General features: G+C 43.4%; 1 protein-coding gene and 1 long non-coding RNA gene across 2 annotated transcripts in view; both read left to right on the top strand.

The window, feature by feature from the left end:
• The window catches only part of LOC124256664 (lactase-phlorizin hydrolase-like), a 101,994-nt gene that overhangs the window by 26,310 nt on the left and 55,322 nt on the right, over positions 1–20,362 (top strand). Inside the window, exons 12-20 of the mRNA XM_046690639.1 lie at positions 2,692–2,830; positions 6,656–6,840; positions 7,218–7,384; positions 10,555–10,750; positions 11,248–11,360; positions 11,493–11,919; positions 16,798–16,933; positions 17,860–18,044; positions 18,744–18,943. Of these exons, the coding sequence (XP_046546595.1) occupies positions 2,692–2,830; positions 6,656–6,840; positions 7,218–7,384; positions 10,555–10,750; positions 11,248–11,360; positions 11,493–11,919; positions 16,798–16,933; positions 17,860–18,044; positions 18,744–18,943 (1,748 nt within the window). The remainder of the gene's footprint in view (positions 1–2,691; positions 2,831–6,655; positions 6,841–7,217; positions 7,385–10,554; positions 10,751–11,247; positions 11,361–11,492; positions 11,920–16,797; positions 16,934–17,859; positions 18,045–18,743; positions 18,944–20,362) is intronic.
• On the top strand, positions 16,865–18,814 carry LOC124256672. The gene is made up of 3 exons (XR_006893035.1): positions 16,865–16,933; positions 17,860–18,044; positions 18,744–18,814. It is a non-coding gene; the product is annotated as an uncharacterized LOC124256672 (long non-coding RNA).

The raw sequence follows: 20,362 nt of genomic DNA, 5'->3' as shown, positions 1-20,362 counted from the left end.
GTGTATACATCGACATTCCGACACGGGGCTGTGTCAGGTACATGTGTAGTGTGTACATCGACATTCCATAAAGGTACAACTGTATACATCGACATTCCACGGGGCTGTGTCAGGTACATGTGTAGTGTATACATCGACATTCCCACGGGGGCTGTGTCAGGTACATGTGTAGTGTATACATCGACATTCCCACACGGGCTGTGTCGGGTACACGTGTAGTGTTCATCCATAAACATCGACATTCCCACGGGCTGTGTCAGGTACGTAGTAGTGTTCATGTCGACATTCCACGGGCTGTATACATCGATACATTTCCACGGGCTGTGTCAGGTACATGTGTAGTGTAGTCCATTAACATCATCGACATTCCCACGGGGCTGTGTCAGGTACATGTGTAGTGTATGTATACATCGACATTCCCACGGGCTGTGTCAGGTACATGTAGTGTTCAATCCATAAACAACTGTATACATCGACATTCCCACGGGGCTGTGTCAGGTACATGTGTAGTGTATATAAACATCGACATTCCCACGGGGCTGTGTCAGGTACATGTGTAGTGTATCCATAAACATCGACATTCCCACGGGCTGTGTCAGGTACGTACATGTGTAGTGTATACATCGACATTCCCACGGGCTGTGTCAGGTACATGTGTAGTGTATACATCGACATTCCCACGGCGGCTGTGTCAGGTACATGTGTAGTGTTCAATCCATTAACAACTGTATACATCGACATTCCACGGGCGGGGGTACTGTGTCAGGTACATGTGTAGTGTATACATCGACATTCCCACGGGCTGTGTCAGGTACATGTGTAGTGTTCAGTGTATACATCGACATTCCCACGGGGCTGTGTCAGGTACATGTGTAGTGTATACATCGACATTCCCACGGGGCTGTGTCAGGTACACGTGTAGTGTATCCATCGACTGTATACATCCATTCCACGGGCTGTGTCAGGTACATGTGTGTTCAGTGTATACATCGACATTCCCACGGGGCTGTGTCAGGTACATGTGTAGTGTATGTATACATCGACATTCCCACGGCGCTGTGTCAGGTACATGTGTAGTGTATACATCGACATTCCCACGGGCTGTGTCAGGTACATGTGTAGTGTATACATCGACATTCCCACGGCGCTGTGTCAGGTACATGTGTAGTGTATACATCGACATTCCCACGGGGCTGTGTCAGGTACATGTGTAGTGTATACATCGACATTCCCACGGGGCTGTGCCAGGTACATGTAGTGTATCCATCGACATTCCCACGGGGCTGTGTCAGGTACGGGCTGTGTAGTGTACATGTGGTGTATCATCGACATTTCCACGGGGGCTGTGTCAGGTACATGTGTAGTGTATACATCGACATTCCCACGGGGCTGTGTCAGGTACACGTGTAGTGTATACATCGACATTCCCACGGGGCTGTGTCAGGTACATGTGTAGTGTATACATCGACATTCCCACGGGCTGTGTCAGATCAGGTACATGTGTAGTGTATACATCGACATTCCCACGGGCTGTGCCAGGTGTCAGGTACATGTTCAATAGTGTATACATCGACATTCCCACGGGGCTGTGTCAGGTACATGTGTAGTGTATACATCGACATTCCCACATTCCACGGGCTGTGTCAGGTACATGTGTAGTGTTCAGTCCATAAACAACTGTATACATCGACATTCCCACGGGCTGTGTCAGGTACATGTGTAGTGTATACATCGACATTCCCACGGGGCTGTGTCAGGTACACGTGTAGTGTATACATCGACATTCCCACGGGGCTGTGTCAGGTACATGTGTAGTGTATACATCGACATTCCCACGGGCTGTGTCAGGTACATGTGTAGTGTATACATCGACATTCCCACGGCGCTGTGTCAGGTACATGTGTAGTGTATACATCGACATTCCCACGGGGCTGTGTCAGGTACATGTGTGTGTTCAGTGTATACATCGACATTCCCACGGGCTGTGTCAGGTACATGTGTAGTGTATACATCGACATTCCCACGGGCTGTGTCAGGTACATGTGTAGTGTATACATCGACATTCCTCACGGGGCTGTGTCAGGTACATGTGTAGTGTATACATCGACATTCCCACGGGCTGTGTCCAGGTACATGTGTAGTGTATACATCGACATTCCCACGGGCTGTGTCAGGTACATGTGTAGTGTATAATCCATCGATACATCGACATTCCCACGGGGCTGTGTCAGGTACATGTGTAGTGTATACATCGACATTCCCACGGGGCTGTGTCAGGTACATGTGTAGTGTATACATCGACATTCCCACGGGGCTGTGTCAGGTACACGTGTAGTGTATACATCGACATTCCCACGGGGCTGTGTCAGGTACATGTGTAGTGTATACATCGACATTCCCACGGGGCTGTGTCAGGTACACGTGTAGTGTATACATCGACATTCCCACGGGGCTGTGTCAGGTACATGTGTAGTGTTCAATCTATAACCAACAGTATACATCGACATTCCCACGGGGCTGTGTCAGGTACATGTGTACAGGTACGGAGTGAGGAGAGGTATATGTACTTTATGTTATGTTTGGAACCGACACTTGTTACACACGCATTAATATTCCAGCAATATCACGGCGGGAGACATCAGATATACAATGGAATAATATGTAACTAAACCCCTATTGTTTATTATCCAGGCACCTATGATTTCTTTGGCCTGAACCACTACACCACCCAGTACGTGAGCAAACAGAACGAGAGTCTAGCTGGAGAGAGTGACCCTAACTACTTCAACGACAGAGGAGTGGACACGGAGTTCGATCCACTGTGGATCAAGTAAGACACCAAGATCACATGTATATGTTCGAAACAGGATAGTTTTCGATATGTCCATCAAGACATACTATTGTTCATTGAAAACAAGCCTGAAAACATGGAACTTGTACCGTTGTTTTTCACGTTTAAAAAGCCCCACAAAGATATCGCCATTATGGGTGTTGTATTGCGTGTGTTCACAGCATTTAAAACCTGCCACATTTAACAAGGTAAACGGGAAATAATCTGAATCTAAGTGTACTTTTCAAACAAGGAATTAAATAGTAGATAAATAGAAGATAATCAACAGTACAAACTATATATAGAGAGAGTTTATTTCGACAAAGTGGCTACCGGCCCTATATACACACAAGCTGGTGATTGAATGCCTTGCCGAAGCGTCGTATAATGTCATATACAGGTGCAGTGGTTACTGCAATATCATGATGCAAAATATTTATTTCGTTTCTTTTGAGCTAAAAAAATAAATTTAGCAAGATAGTTTATTATGACATTGTTTTTTTATGTGAATAATGAGATAAGCTTATTCTTAGATAGAAAACCATAATATCATTCTTGCAAGAGACATGATCGCAGGTTGTGATAAAATGGATATTTAAGACAAAGATGTAATTCAGATTCAACAGTAGGTATAACAGAAAATGGGCAAAGAGGATTTTTACGTCCAAGTTTGAGACGTCTTCCATACTATTGGAAAAGGTCATTTCAACTCGTTATCAAGCTAAACTAGTGACGTTTAGATGTAGATTCTTACATCGTTATCAAGCTAAATAGTGACGTTTCGATGTAGAGTCTTGCATCGTTATCAAGCTAAACAAGCGACGTTTCGATGTAGATTCTTACATCGTTATCAAGCTAAACTAGTGACGTTTCGATGTAGAATCTTGCATCGTTATCAAGCTAAACTAGCGACGTTTCGATGTAGATTCTTACATTGTTATCAAGCTAAACTAGTGACGTTTTGATGTAGATTCTTACATCGTTATCAAGCTAAACTAGTGACGTTTCGATGTAGAGTCTTGCATCGTTATCAAGCTAAACTAGTGACGTTTCGATGTAGATTCTTACATTGTTATCAAGCTAAACTAGTGACGTTTTGATGTAGATTCTTACATCGTTATCAAGCTAAACTAGCGACGTTTTGATGTAGATTCTTACATTGTTATCAAGCTAAACTAGTGACGTTTCGATGTAGATTCTTACATCGTTATCAAGCTAAACTAGCGACGTTTTGATGTAGATTCTTACATTGTTATCAAGCTAAACTAGTGACGTTTCGATGTAGAGTCTTGCATCGTTATCAAGCTAAACTAGTGACGTTTAGATGTAGATTCTTACATTGTTATCAAGCTAAACTAGTGACGTTTTGATGTAGATTCTTACATTGTTATCAAGCTAAACTAGTGACGTTTCGATGTAGATTCTTACATTGTTATCAAGCTAAACTAGTGACGTTTAGATGTAGATTCTTACATTGTTATCAAGCTAAACTAGTGACGTTTCGATGTAGAGTCTTGCATCGTTATCAAGCTAAACTAGTGACGTTTCGATGTAGATTCTTACATTGTTATCAAGCTAAACTAGTGACGTTTTGATGTATCAAGCTAAACTAGCGACGTTTTGATGTAGATTCTTACATTGTTATCAAGCTAAACTAGTGACGTTTTGATGTAGATTCTTACATTGTTATCAAGCTAAACTAGTGACGTTTCGATGTAGATTCTTACATTGTTATCAAGCTAAACTAGTGACGTTTCGATGTAGATTCTTACATCGTTATCAAGCTAAACTAGCGATGTAGAGTCTTGTTTATCAAGCTAAACTTTTGAGTGATGTAGATTCTTACATTGTTATCAAGCTAAACTAGTGACGTTTCGATGTAGAGTCTTACATCGTTATCTTACATCGTTATCAAGCTAAATTCTTAGTGACGTTTTTGATGTAGATTCTTACATCGTTATCAAGCTAAACTAGCGACGTTTTGATGTAGATTCTTACATCGTTATCAAGCTAAACTAGACGTTTTGATGTAGATTCTTACATCGTTATCAAGCTAAACTAGCGACGTTTTGATGTAGATTCTTACATCGTTATCAAGCTAAACTAGCGACGTTTTGATGTAGATTCTTACATCGTTATCAAGCTAAACTAGTGACGTTTTGATGTAGATTCTTACATCGTTATCAAGCTAAACTAGTGACGTTTTGATGTAGATTCTTACATCGTTATCAAGCTAAACTAGTGACGTTTCGATGTAGATTCTTACATCGTTATCAAGCTAAACTAGTGACGTTTCGATGTAGATTCTTACATCGTTATCAAGCTAAACTAGTGACGTTTTGATGTAGATTCTTACATCGTTATCAAGCTAAACTAGTGACGTTTTGATGTAGATTCTTACATCGTTATCAAGCTAAACTAGTGACGTTTTGATGTAGATTCTTACATCGTTATCAAGCTAAACTAGTGACGTTTTGATGTAGATTCTTACATCGTTATCAAGCTAAGCTAGCGACGTTTCGATGTAGATTCTTGCATCGTTATCAAGCTAAACTAGTGACGTTTTGATGTAGATTCTTACATCGTTATCAAGCTAAACTAGTGACGTTTTGATGTAGATTCTTACATCGTTATCAAGCTAAACTAGCGAAGTTTCGATGTAGATTCTTACATCGTTATCAAGCTAAACTAGTGACGTTTTGATGTAGATTCTTACATTGTTATCAAGCTAAACTAGTGACGTTTCGATGTAGATTCTTACATCGTTATCAAGCTAAACTAGCGCCGTTTTGATGTAGACTTACATCGTTATCAAGCTAAACTAGTGACGTTTTGATGTAGACGTTTCGATGTAGATTCTTACATCGTTATCAAGCTAAACTAGTGACGTTTCGATGTAGATTCTTACATCGTTATCAAGCTAAAGCTAGTAATGTAGATTCTACATCGTTATCAAGCTAAACTAGTGACGTTTTGATGTAGATTCTTACATTGTTATCAAGCTAAGCTAGCGACGTTTTGATGTAGATTCTTACATCGTTATCAAGCTAAACTAGTGACGTTTTGATGTAGATTCTTACATCGTTATCAAGCTAAACTAGCGAAGTTAAGATGTAGATTCTTACATCGTTATCAAGCTAAACTAGTGACGTTTTGATGTAGATTCTTACATCGTTATCAAGCTAAACTAGTGACGTTTTGATGTAGATTCTTACATCGTTATCAAGCTAAATAGTGACGTTTTGATGTAGATTCTTACATCGTTATCAAGCTAAACTAGCGACGTTTTGATGTAGATTCTTACATCGTCATCAAGCTAAACTAGCGCCGTTTTGATGTAGATTCTTACATCGTTATCAAGCTTAGAGTCTTAGTATTTGCTTACAGAATTTATCATGAACATGAAGTGTATTTGGCAATGGGTGGAAGCCCCACAGTTCCGCGCCATACAGCAAAACGTGTAGAAATTTAACATCAAAGATATGCATCAAAACCTTCTTGTGCAAACTTTAGAAATGAATGATTGATGATCTGGCCAGTGGCAAAACCTTCCATGCCTGTTCTGTTCTGTATTTTCGGCCTGATATTCTAACTACCTGAACTCGAAAAGTGAACACCCAAATATCAATTAAATGAAGTTATCTCCATTTAAATAGAATTTCTCATATTTCCTTACTCTGCCAGTTTTCCTACATACAATGATTTTACATTTCTCGATATAAATATTCAGCTTCAATTTTAGCCAATATTAATTTAATTTGTTTTTTCTGTCTTTCTAAAGAGCAATATTTTGTTTGTCAAGAAAGTGACATTGTTCTCCCACAGATCCGGGTCTTCGTGGCTGCGGGACACACCATGGGGTGTACGGAAGGTCCTCGGCTGGATCAAAGACAAGTACGGCGATATACCGATCTACATGACCGAGAACGGCTTTTCAGACAGAAGTGGTGTTCTTGACGACCAACACCGGGTACATTTCTTCAGATACTACATCAACGAGGTGATGAAAGGTACAACTACTATCTCTTTATCACTATATCATAATGGAAGAAACTCAGTCATCCAAAGTTAATCTCGTGAATATTCCAACCATCACTTCTGCCCGGATAGATCTTGTGATCTTTTAATGTCACAGCAAAATATTGTCCACCGTCAAAGTCAAGGAAATAACTCTCCCAAGGGGATAGTGAGGCAGGTGCCACAACCAGCACCCCGTCAACCCTTTCCCAATGCAGAACATCATGGGAACATTTACCAGTCATAAAACTCCGGCAGGTGGGCAAGGTTGTTCACAACTGCTGAATGATTCAGCATTAATTGTCAAAGCATGTATAGGTTACTTATGTGTTTATTTGTATTTTACACTGACATCAATGTCATGTTGCAGCAATTCACCTGGACAAGGTCAACGTCCGGAGCTACACGGCGTGGTGCCTCATGGACAACTTTGAGTGGTTGTGGGGATACACCGAGAGATTCGGACTTCACTACGTCGACTTCGACGACCCCAACCTTACACGCATACCTAAGGATTCGGCCGCGTTCTACAGACATGTGAGTTTACTTTAGGCACTAAAATACACCATCCGTCTCTCATGAAATGCAATGACGTCATCGAGCAAGACAGTGTATAATACAGACCCTTGAAGATCCGGGTTAGACTTGACCTTCAGCAACCTATGGTTGTCTCCACTCGTGAAGATCCGGGTTGGACTTGATCTTCAGCAACCCATGGTTGTCTCCACCCGTGAAGATCTGGGTTGGACTTGACCTTCAGCAACCCATGGTTGTCTCCACTCGTGAAGATCCGGGTTGGACTTAATCTTCAGCAATCCATGGTTGTCTCCACCCGTGAAGATCTGGGTTGGACTTGACCTTCAGCAACCCATGGTTGTCTCCACTCGTGAAGATCCGGGTTGGACTTGATCTTCAGCAACCTATGGTTGTCTCCACTCATGAAGATCCGGGTTGGACTTGACCTTCAGCAACCCATGGTTGTCTCCACCCCTGAAGATCCGGGTTGGACTTGACCTTCAGCAACCCATGGTTGTCTCCACCCGTGAAGATCCGGGTTGGACTTGACCTTAAGCAACCCATGGTTGTCTCCACTCATGAAGATCCGGGTTGGACATGACCTTCAGCAACCCATGGTTGTCGTAACAGGGCGCGTCATCGAATCACGATCTTGAATATTGCTGAGTGCGGCGTTAAACAAACAAAACAATAAACTGTAGTAAGCATGTTATTAGCTTTGCCTCAAGCTTGTATCATGCATACATATGTAGGGTATGTAGACTACATTGCTGGTAACAATATACAATCCGTCATGGTGGTAACGGGTGGACGCGAAAGTCTTCCTCAGTAATGGAAGTCCCACAATAGGGAAGCGAGACAACTCACTTGTCCGAGGGGTAGGTTACTCACTTGTCCGAGGGGTAGACAACTCACTTGTCAGAGGGGTGGACAACTTACCTGCCCGAGGGGTAGACAACTCACTTGTCAGAGGGGTGGACAACTCACTTGTCAGAGGGGTAGACAACTCACTTGTCAGAGGGGTTGACAACTCACTTGTCAGAGGGGTGGACAACTTACCTGTCCGAGGGGTAGACAACTCACTTGTCAGAGGGGTGGATAACTCACTTGTCAGAGGAATAGACAACTCACTTGTCAGAGGAGTAGACAACTCACTTGTCAGAGGAGTAGACAACTCACTTGTCAGAGGGGTGGATAACTCACTTGTCAGTGGAGTAGACAACTCACTTGTCAGAGGAGTAGACAACTCACTTGTCAGAGGGGTAGACAACTCACTTGTCAGAGGAGTAGACAACTCACTTGTCAGACAACTCACTTGTCAGAGGGGTAGACAACTCACTTGTCAGGGGTGGACAACTCACTTGTCAGAGGGTAGACAACTCACTTGTCAGAGGGGTGTAGACAACTCCTTGTCAGAGGGTAGACAACTCACTTGTCAGAGGAGTAGACAACTCACTTGTCAGAGGGTAGACAACTCACTTGTCAGAGGGTAGACAACTCACTTGTCAGAGGGGTAGACAACTCACTTGTCAGAGGAGTAGACAACTCACTTGTCAGAGGGGTAGACAACTCACTTGTCAGAGGGGTTGACAGCTCACTTGTCAGAGGGGTTGACAACTCACTTGTTAGAGGGGTGGACAACTCACCTGTCCGAGGGGTAGACAACTCACTTGTCAGAGGGGTTGACAACACACTTGTCAGAGGGGTAGACAACTCACTTGTCAGAGGGGTTGACAAAGTACGGGAGTCATTCCTCCATGTTCTGGAAACCGTGATTGGAGAGTGGGTTGGACCCCTGACTTTGTGTGCTTGTGTCTGACTCCGAGAGTCTGGGTTCAAATCCCGCATTGGAACTGAACCTAAAATAGTAATCTGTACTTTACGGAGATTATCCCCAACCCAGGTGGCTCTGTGTTAGATGACACTCCAGATAACGGTGAAGTAGCGTTATGTCAGATGACGCTCCAAATAGCGGTGAAGTAGCGTTATGTCAGATGACACTCCAGATGGCGGTGAAGTAGCGTTATGTCAGATGACACTCCAGATAACGGTGAAGTAGCGTTATATCAGATGACGCTCCAGATGGCGGTGAAGTAGCGTTATGCCAGATGACACTCCAAATAGTGGTGAAGTAGCGTTATGTCAGATGACGCTCCAGATAAAGGTGAAGTAGCATTATGTCTGACAACCCTCCAGATAATGGTGAAGTAGCGTTATGTCAGATGACGCTCCAGATAACAGTGAAGTAGCATTATGTCTGACAACCCTCCAGATAACGGTGAAGTAGCGTTATGTTAGATGACGCTCCAAATAGCGGTGAAGTAGCGTTATGTCAGATGACACTCCAGATAACGGTGAAGTAGCGTTATGTCTGACAACCCTCCAGATAATGGTGAAGTAGCGTTATGTCAGATGACACTCCAGATAACGGTGAAGTAGCATTATGTCTGACAACCCTCCAGATAACGGTGAAGTAGCGTGATGTCTGACAACCCTCCAGATAGCGGTGAAGTAGCATTATGTCTGGCAACCCACCAGATAACGGTGAAGTAGCGTTATGTCAGACAACCCTCCAGATAGTGGTGAAGTAGCGTTATGTCTGACAACCCTCCAGATAACGGTGAAGTAGCGTTATGTCTGACAACCCTCCAGATAACGGTGAAGTAGAGTTATGTCTGACACCCCTACAGTGTAACAAAGTAAGGAACGACAAAGAGGTAGAGATGGAGTATTTCTTGTTTTATTCGTCACATCAGCAGTGGCTTGGCAGTCGGGCGTCTGGGGCAGTCCTGGCCTGTTTGCTGACATCAGCTGGTGTTGTTGCTGTCTCTGCTGGTGTCTTGTTCTCTCTGCTTTCTGTCTGGCCACCTTCCCTTATGGAGTCCCTTGGTCAATTTTAATGGTTCAGCCATCTGTATTCCACAGGCTGTGCAACTAGCTGGACAGATGTCAGACACGTCAGTGTTAATTCCCCATGGATTAGTTTCATCACCGGTCACAGGTAGTGTCCAAACATTAAAGTGTCATTGTCATCGTGGTGGATTACTTCACAGCAGTTATTTCCTGCATATAGACTTGTTGACACACTCAGGGGCTGACCATGGATTGACCTGGGACTGACCGAGGGAGGCGGCCATCAACTATGTTACATTGTAACGGTGACGTAGCGTTAATATGTCTTCTACTCACAGGTGATCCAAGACAACGGGTTCAAGAAAGGTTCACTCACTGACCCCAACAGACAACCACTTCCGCATGAACACAACTTCCTGTATGGACATTTCCCAGAAGACTTTGCGTGGGGTGTTTCCAGTTCCGCTCTGCAGACGGAGGGAGACGGCAGTTTGCATGGTGACATTCTCTTTGATTCTACAGTCATATCAGAGAGTGTGTGAGTTGACGAGGAGTGGATGGGTATGACGCCGCTGTTAACAGTAGTCTAGTTGTATCACGGCGTGACAAGTTATGTAGGGGAGAGCCTGGAGAGACACTAACTGACTGGCATTTACCACTTTGGTAAAATAGAAAATTTAATTAAATGCCGGGCGAAGAGCGTTCGCACCCGGGCTTGGTGGTGGTTGAGATGATTAATGACGGTTCCATAACGTTTCTAATTCCTGGAGAATCACACTTGTCAAATTCTATTCTCAAAAGGGGCAGTGGGATAGCCTGATGTTTATAGCGTTCGTTCATCACGCCGAAGACCCACGTTCGATTCCCAACATGGGTACAATGTGTGAAGAGCATTTCTGGTGTTCCCCGCCATGATATTGCTGGACAATAGCTGAAAACAGCGTAAAACCATGCTAACTCACTCACTCTATTTTCAAGTGTAAAATTTCCATCAGTACTTGTGTAAATGAATGAGAGGTCCTTGTGTCAAGGTGACCATGAATGTAGAGGCGAGAGTCTGTGGGACGGGTTCACCTCAGCTGAAGACGGCCCCATGTCCTACCAACACTACATGGCAGATGTACAGGCTCTGAAAGATATCGGGGTAAGGAATGGATCATCTGAATAACGACAAACGGATTTTAACGTCTCACCAGCATTGTGTCATCGACGTCCAGTTCACCTAAACATAATGACATACCCGACAAGGTTTTCAGACTTAGATGTGTCTCTGCAGGTCACGGTGTACCACCTCTCTCTGTCCTGGCCTCGGATCCTGCCACATGGCGCCTCTGAGAACATAATCCGTGAGGGCATCAAGTTCTACCACAAGCTGCTGATGGCCATCACGGAGGCGGGCATCCAGCCTATTGTCACTCTACATCACTGGGACGTGCCTGCTGTCTACACCGACGGCTGGCTTAACGCAGATATTGTAGAAGCCTTTGAGAACTACTCAAGAATATGTTTTAGAGAGTTCGGCAGAAAGGTAAAAATGTGGATTCCTCTAAATGATCCAAACGAAATGGCGTTGCTAGGATACGAGCAGGGTAGCCACGCTCCTGGAATTAAAGGTGAAGGTTATGCGGCTGCACACAACATGCTGAAGGCTCACGCTTCTGTGTACCGACTATACCAGCGTGAGTTCAGACATTCCCAGGGAGGTGAGTGATACCAGCGTGAGTTCAGACATTCCCAGGGAGGTGAGTGATACCATCGTGAGTTCAGACATTCCCAGGGAGGTGAGTGATACCATCGTGAGTTCAGACATTCCCAGGGAGGTGAGTGATACCAGCGTGAGATCAGACATTCCCAGGGAGGTGAGTGATAGCAGCGTGAGTTCAGACAGTCCCAGGGAGGTGAGTGATACCAGCGTGAGTTCAGACAGTCCCAGGGAGGTGAGTGATACCAGCGTGAGTTCAGACAGTTCCAGGGAGGCGAGTGATACCAGCGTGAGTTCAGACAGTCCCAGGTAGGTGAGTCATATCAGTGTGAGTTGAGATATTCCAAGGGAGGTAAGTGATAGCAGAGTGAGTTCAGGCATTGCCAGGGAGTTGAGTGATACCAGCGTGAGTTCAGACAGTCCGTGGGAGGTGAGTGATAGCAGCGTGAGTTCAGACATTCCCAGGGAGGTGAGTAATACCATCGTGAGTTCAGACAGTCCCAGGGAGGTGAGTGATACCAGCATCAGTTAAGACAGTCCCAGGGAGGTGAGTGATACCAGCGTGAGTTCAGACAGTCCCAGGGAAGTGAGTGATAGCAGCGTGAGTTCAGACATTCCCAAGGAGGTGAGTGATACCAGCGTGAGTTCAGACAGTCCCAGGGAGGTGAGTGATAGCAGCGTGAGTTCAGACATTCCCATTGAGGTGAGTGATAGCAGCGTGAGTTAAGACAGTCCCAGGGAGGTGAGTGATACCAGCATGAGTTCAGACATTCCCAGGGAGTTGAGTGATACCAGCATCAGTTCAGACATTCCCAGGGAGTTGAGTGATACCAACATCAGTTCAGACAGTCCGTGGGAGGTGAGTGATACCAGCGTGAGTTAAGACATTCCCAGGGAGGTGAGTGATACCAACATCAGTTCAGACATTCCCAGGGAGGTGAGTGATACCAGCATCAGTTAAGACAGTCCGTGGGAGGTGAGTGATACCAGCATCAGTTCAGACATTCCCAGGGAGGTGAGTGATACCAGCGTGAGTTCAGACATTCCCAGGGAGGTGAGTGATACCAGCATCAGTTCAGACATTCCCAGGGTGGTGAGTGATACCAGCGTGAGTTCAGACAGTCCCAGGGAGGTGAGTGATACCAGCATCAGTTCAGACATTCCCAGGGAGGTGAGTGATACCAGTGTGAGTTCAGACATTCCCAGGGAGGTGAGTCATGAAGCTGTACATAGCAGCGGTGTCAGTTCTCTCTGAATCTGTGACTTCTTGTTGATTGCACAATGCGAGGACCTCATTTAATGGTAACGTTGTCTTAGTAACGATTCCAACCACTGTTTAGGTGCAACATGTGCTGTTGTCAGCGCGTCCATGGACGTGCGAAAGCAGATCCTTCAGTTCAATATACTCAGGTATTCTACACTGCTCCTGCACCTATGCTATTTAGTAGACCAGTAGAAAATAAATGTTAGTTATTGAACATATTATTGTTTGCCTTTATAGGCAAGGTCGGATTGGCAGTTCGCTCTGCGTGGTTTATGCCGAAGACGTCACGTGACCCTGGAGACTGGTTCGGGCAAGCTCTATCGTTTGCCTACAAATCTGATTGGATGGCTGATCCAGTATTTTTAGATGGGAATTATCCGGATGTAATGAGACAGGAAGTCCGTTTGAGGAGCGAATACCGTAACATGACATCGAGGCTGCCGGTTCTTACAACAGGGGAGCAAAAAATGATAAAAGGTTCGTTGTAACACAATTATACATGTACAAGCTAACAGTATCTACTTTATCTAGAGAACTGATCAAAGTAAAGTGTACTGAAAATTGGCCTGCTTCTGAAGAGTAAGTTATTTCTTTGAAAATATGTTTTGTTCTCAATCTGACAATGAAGACAATGTAACCTTTCGATCAGCAGTTAACACGAATTATAGATCAGACTACCGGGAATTCCCGTTTTTTAAAGCCCTGGGCTTAATAACAGAAAATGACCCATCTCGTTAACAAATACAAAACACCATAATTAAGCCATGGCTTAAATTCGGGAAATCATTGTATCTGAAGAAAATGATTCTAAAACAAAATGAAATGGAATGAACTTTGATATTTTATTGCGACTGCGTGTCATATCGATTGAGATTGTCTATTTGAGTTTAAAGTACCTGACCTCTCTTGCGACTCCAAAAAGTTCTGTATACGTGACACTGCACTAGACACGTTATATATGTTGACGTCTGCAAAGTGTTTTTGAAAAGGACGTCACTCTTAATCTTAATTTAGGCCCAAGGGCTTAATAACGGGAAAATATCCATGTTACATAAAGCTTGACCAGTGTTACTTGACCGATGTGATATACCATATGTGAGTGAGTGAGTATGTTTTGACGCCGCTTTTAGCAATATTCCAGCAATATCACAGCAATATCACTGCGGGTTACGCCAGAAATGGGCTTCACACATTGTACCCACATGGGGAATCGAACCCGGGTCTTCGGTTTTCGACGTTTTAACCACTAGGCTACCCTACCGCCCCTACAATATATGACCATGTTACATAAAGCTTGACCAGTGTTACTTGACCGATGTGATATACAATATATGACCATGATACATAAACTTGTTTGAGTGGCATTTTTTAGAAGTTGAGACGTACAATATAGAACACGTTTTTATGGATAACAACTTCTTTATTTCGTGAGTGCAACGTTTCGATACAGATTCTTGTACCGTTGTCAAGCAAGATTGATACATGAAGTGTAGGAGCTGCATATATATACTGTACATAACAATGAAACAACATACATTGTAATTGACAAAGGAAACAACATAATTGCCATAATTGGTTAAGCAGTAAGCTGATGAAGCCAGTGAGTACACAAAGGATAGTGAATGGAAGCCAGAGATGTATAAATACAGGAGTAGTTACAATGAAGGAGATGTTTATACAATAGGTGCGATGTTTATACAATAGATTGGGCTTGGTGGAGGAGTGGATCATAAGCTGATGGAATGAAGTATCCTTGGTCACGGTTGATGGTGGGCTTATGGCGTTTAATGTGAATGGCTTCGGTGAGCTTGCGTTTAGTGAAGTCCGTTTGGTTGTTGGCGAGAATGGTGAAGTCGGACCACTCAATTTGATGATTGGGGATAGCTTTGACGTGGTCAGAGATAGCTGATTTGGTGTCGGAATTAGCAACAGAGGTGCGATGTTCTTTGACTCGGGTGTTGATGGGTCGAGATGTTTCATCAATGTAGCTTTTTCCACAATCACAGTTTATTTTATAAATAACACATTTCGGGTTGTTGTTGTTGACGGTGGGTTGTTTTCTTCCGTTGGCATGGAGGGGGTTGTTGAGGCTGGAGGACGCTGAGAAGGTTGTGTCTAAGCCTGCCTGTTGTTTCAGGAGTCGGCTGATTTGATGTGATGGTTTACCTATGTAGGGAATGGATATCTTGATGGGGGCTGATTCTGGTTTAGATCTTTTGGCAGGAGGTGAAAGCGTTGCTTCGATGGTTCTGTTGACTATTTCAGGTGGGTAGTGGTTGCGTTCTACAAAGACTTTCCTTAGGTGTTTAATTTCTTCTTGTAGGTTTGTTGAGCAGATGTTTTTGGCTCTTCTGGTCAATGTAGAGATGACGCCGGTCTTGACTTTAGGGGGGTAGTTGGAGTTGTAGTGGATGTATTGATCCGTATGGGTAGGTTTTCTGTACACGGAGGTCTGGAGTTGGTTGCAGGAGGTGCGGGATACAAGGACATCAAGGAAAGGTAGTTGGTTGTTCTGCTCTGTTTCAATGGTGAATTTGATGCGGGGATGTTGGTTGTTGAGATGGGCGAGGAGCTGCTTTGGATCTTGCTGAGGTTGGAGGATGACGAAGGTGTCATCCACTTTGCGGTACCAGCAGGAAGGTTTGAAGGTGCAGTTTCTAGGGCCTGATCTTCCAGGTCGGCCATGTAAATTTCTGTTAGGATGGGGGATAGTGGGGAGCCCATGGGAAGTCCGTGGATTTGCTCATAGATGGCATCGCCCCAGGTGAAGTAGGTGGAGTTGATGCAGACGGTGGTGAGGATGATGATGGAGTCGGTAGAGATGCTAGTGTTGAGGGGTTGTTGGAGGTTGTCAATTCTGTGGCGTAGTGCTTGAAGGGCATCTTCCCGAGGTACATTGGTAAAAAGGTCCACAACGTCGTAGCTGATGATGGGACCTGGGTTGGTGATGTCACGGATCTTGCAGCAGAAGTCAGTTGAAGTCAGTCGAATCATTGATGAAGGAGTTGGCAGATTATTTATACATCTCTGGCTTCCATTCACTATCCTTTGTGTACTCACTGGCTTCATCAGCTTACTGCTTAACCAATTATGGCAATTATGTTGTTTCCTTTGTCAATTACAATGTATGTTGTTTCATTGTTATATACAGTATATATATGCAGCTCCCCAACTTCATGTATCACTCTTGCTTGACAACGGTACAAGAATCTGTATCGAAACGTTGCACTCACGAAATAAGGAAGTTGTTATCCATAAAAACGTGTTCCATATGTTACATAAAGCTTGACCAGTGTTACTTGACTGCTGTGATATACAATATATGACCATGTTACATATAGCTTGACCAGTGTTACTTGACCGATGTGATATACAATATATGACCATGTTGCGTATAGCTTGACCAGTGTTACTTGACCGATGTGATATACAATATATGACCATGTTGCGTATAGCTTGACCAGTGTTACTTGACCGATGTGATATACAATATATGACCATGTTACACAAAGCTTGACCAGTGTTACTTGACCGATGTGATATACAATATATGACCATGTTACACAAAGCTTGACCAGTGTTACTTGACTGCTGTCATCCACAACTGTACACCAGGATCCGCAGACTTCCTGGGTGTCAGCTACTTCACAGCGCACCAGGTGCAGAGGAACAATAATTACCCCCCGACTGCAGCAGCCAGCATTGCTGACGACATCTCCGTCACGACGTCCGCCGACAAGTCTTGGCCCAGGTAGGATAACGAGGAATCACAATTGCTGAAGCTGAGAGATGATGCAAGTGTTGATGTCACCAAGTTGGGTAGATTTCACCACTACAATATGTATATATTTTGTTTCGTAATCTATGCAAAACATTCCTGGTAGGATGATTGGGTTTTTGTTTTAGTTTTTGATTCCGACATGGATAGGGTGAGATCGGAACTGATGTGTGTCAAAGCTGAATGGTGATCTGTTCAGGATGTGTAAACATATCTTGAATGCATGAGTAACACAGTTTATCGATGACGTCATGATCAAAAGACCTTGCACACAACTGTCGCCATCAGCATGATGTGCTGATATTGGTAAACATGTACTCGCGCATGTACTCTCCTTGTCCTGTTTCAGACATTATCTTGGCCGTGTTGCACGTGTTGACCTATATTTGTAATCCTCCCTTCTAAACATCCCCTTGTCCCGATTCAGACATTATGTTGGCCGTGTTGCACGTGTTGACCTATATTTGTAATCCTCCCTTCTAAAAGTCCCCTTGTCCCGATTCAGACATTATGTTGGCCGTGTTGCACGTGTTGACCTATATTTGTAATCCTCCCTTCTAAACATCCCCTTGTCCCGATTCAGACATTATGTTGGCCGTGTTGCACGTGTTGACCTATATTTGTAATCCTCCCTTCTAAACATCCCCTCTTCCCGATTCAGACATTATGTTGGCCGTGTTGCACGTGTTGACCTATATTTGTAATCCTCCCTTCTAAACATCCCCTTGTCCCGATTCAGACATTATGTTGGCCGTGTTGCACGTGTTGACCTATATTTGTAATCCTCCCTTCTAAACAACCCCTTATCCCGATTCAGACATTATGTTGGCTGTGTTGCACGTGTTGACCTATATTTGTAATCCGTTTCCCTTTCAAACCTCTCCTTGTCCTGATTTCAGCATAAACCTGGACTCGCTCCGAGTCTATCCCACAGGACTCCGTCACATCCTGAGACGAGCTAAAGACCGTTATGGCAACATTCCAATATACGTCACTGGGAACGGCGTGTCCGACGACCCGGGCACCACCGACGACAAGCTCAGGGCATCATACATCGTGGACTACACCAATGAAGTTCTGAAAGGTAATAGAACAAATTGTCATGCAAGACTGAACAGTCTGGAGTGGTTTCTCTATCATCAGGGACTGATAACTGACAAGCCAGTCTGTCAGCATAGAAGACGAAGTGTATCATGTCAGTGCTATTGTTGCTGTACGTAAGGAGGCCGATGTAAATATACTTGTAAAGCTGTAAATAACCAGTCTATTTACCTGAAACAAAAGACTTCATCTGACGTAAAGTATTAAGGCTGGCTATCGATATAGGTCGTATAGATCGGTAGTCGTTAACTAAATGTCGATCAATTATCGATAAATAACTTATAGCAAAAATGTGAATGGTGAAATGTTTTGCATGGGCTACCAACAACAGAGTCCTGAACATATTTTGGAGGGCACCGTGAGTAAACTCCTAAGTTTTATGTTGTGTGAGAAAATTATAACTCGTTTCTGTCACAAAGTTAATGTAAGTTATTATCGATAGCACACTTTTCATATCGATAATCATTTCAATTTTTCCTATCGATAATTCCGATTATCGATCATTTTAGCCAGCCCTACAAAATAGTGATGACAATTATGTGAATGATGACTGATGACAGTCATCCGTGAGTTTCTGTGGTCATGTGTGTGGGGACATACAGGTAACAACACCAAAGATTGCTCTGTTGTTCCTGGTGCGAGATTGGACTACTCGAATATAACACATTCTGATTCATTTCAGCTATAACCTTAGACAACGTGGACGTCCGAGGCTACGTCGTTTACAGCCTCGTCGACGGCTTTGAAAGAAGAGACGGCTACAACGTCAGCTTTGGCCTGTTCGCGATCAACCAGACGGGCCCCGGCAGAGCAAAGGTCCTCAAGCTATCATCCAATCATTACTCTAACGTCATCAGAAACAACGGCTTTATCCGCACTACGGTGTTTCAGGGAGAACCGAATAAGGCGTTATCACCAATAACAGTTTTACTCGTACTATTCTTGCCTTCAGCACTTTGGCTTTTGGTAATAAATGGCAGAACTTTATCAGCACGCTACCAAGTACTAGAACACGGAAACTTTTTGAAGAATTGGTGAGATTTTACTGAAATATCATTACAACACAACTGTAGGAAAATGAAAACGCATGTTGCACGATGATATGTTTTGTAAAATAATTGATATCAAGTTTGAGACGTCTAGGCTTGAGTGTTAACACCCAGAGCTGTCAGCTTTCTTCAGTCAGTGTAACCAGATCTCTTCACAGCCGGAGTAGGACTCTTGATACACAAACATACTGCACAAGATGTCAATTTGTCATCATCCATATAGCCATATTGGACAGGCCTTGTGGTGTATGTGCCTGTAGATTGTGACTGACCTGACCGACATCGCCCTAGTGTTGTAACGACCCTATTCCAGTACAGGTTGTCGTGCAGCGAGACTGTCCTATATCAGACGGAATAGGAGGTCAGCGGTCCTTGGATGCACTTTTCTGTTTCATTTTAGTATCTCAGGCGTTCATATATGTTTTCCCAACTCTGGGTCCTGCTGAATAAAATATTTGACTCGTTACTGAATAACTAATTTCCAAACTTCACGGCCCAAAGTTCGGCGCTAATTTGCTACAGTATGTCCCCCCTGGCTCACAGATAACGTGTGGACAAGCACGTGGATAAGCCATCAACAATACAACTACAACGATGAAAAAATGGTTGAAGATGAAAATCACTGTTAAACTATATTCAAGTGTCCGCAGTAAATACATTCCACATTTTTATACAAACCTTGACATATTCATCCTTTATTGTATCCGTACTTTCGTATCTCAGACATACAAAACCTTCAATCTCCGTAACTTCCATCTCCATGTTGCCCAATGACACTTCTACATACTATATATACATGTATCTATCCGTCAACCAGAACAGATATCATCAGGCGCGTAGGAAGCCAACTTTTTCGTGTAAGCCCGATAGGTTACAAAGTTTTATATTTAGTTAGTGTTGAGGGCTTGTTCAAGTTTCATTTGTAAGCCCGGGCTTTTTTCATGATGATTATTTTAAAAACCCAAAGTTACATTATTAGGCATTGGGAATTTTAACAATTAAAGACCTTAGTAATGAAGATAGTTTTATGTATTTTGAAGATCTGAAGCTCAAATTTGATATTAGAGGTACATATATGGATCTTGGATATGTTTTGTATATCATACCTGAATCATGGAAATTGGCTATAAAACAATACAGAAATATACATAACAATGATCTGGATAATAACTTTCTTCAAAAAGATTTTAAGGATTTGAAAAAAGGTTCAAGATTATTTGATAATAAACTCTTATCTGACAATATTAATCCT

Source organism: Haliotis rubra, unplaced genomic scaffold (genome assembly GCF_003918875.1).
Source record: "Haliotis rubra isolate DU_JTF1 unplaced genomic scaffold, ASM391887v1 Scf634, whole genome shotgun sequence".
Taxonomy (NCBI): domain Eukaryota; kingdom Metazoa; phylum Mollusca; class Gastropoda; order Lepetellida; family Haliotidae; genus Haliotis; species Haliotis rubra.
The sequence above is the reverse complement of the archived record's forward strand: the minus strand, read 5'-3'. Positions and strand labels throughout refer to the sequence as shown.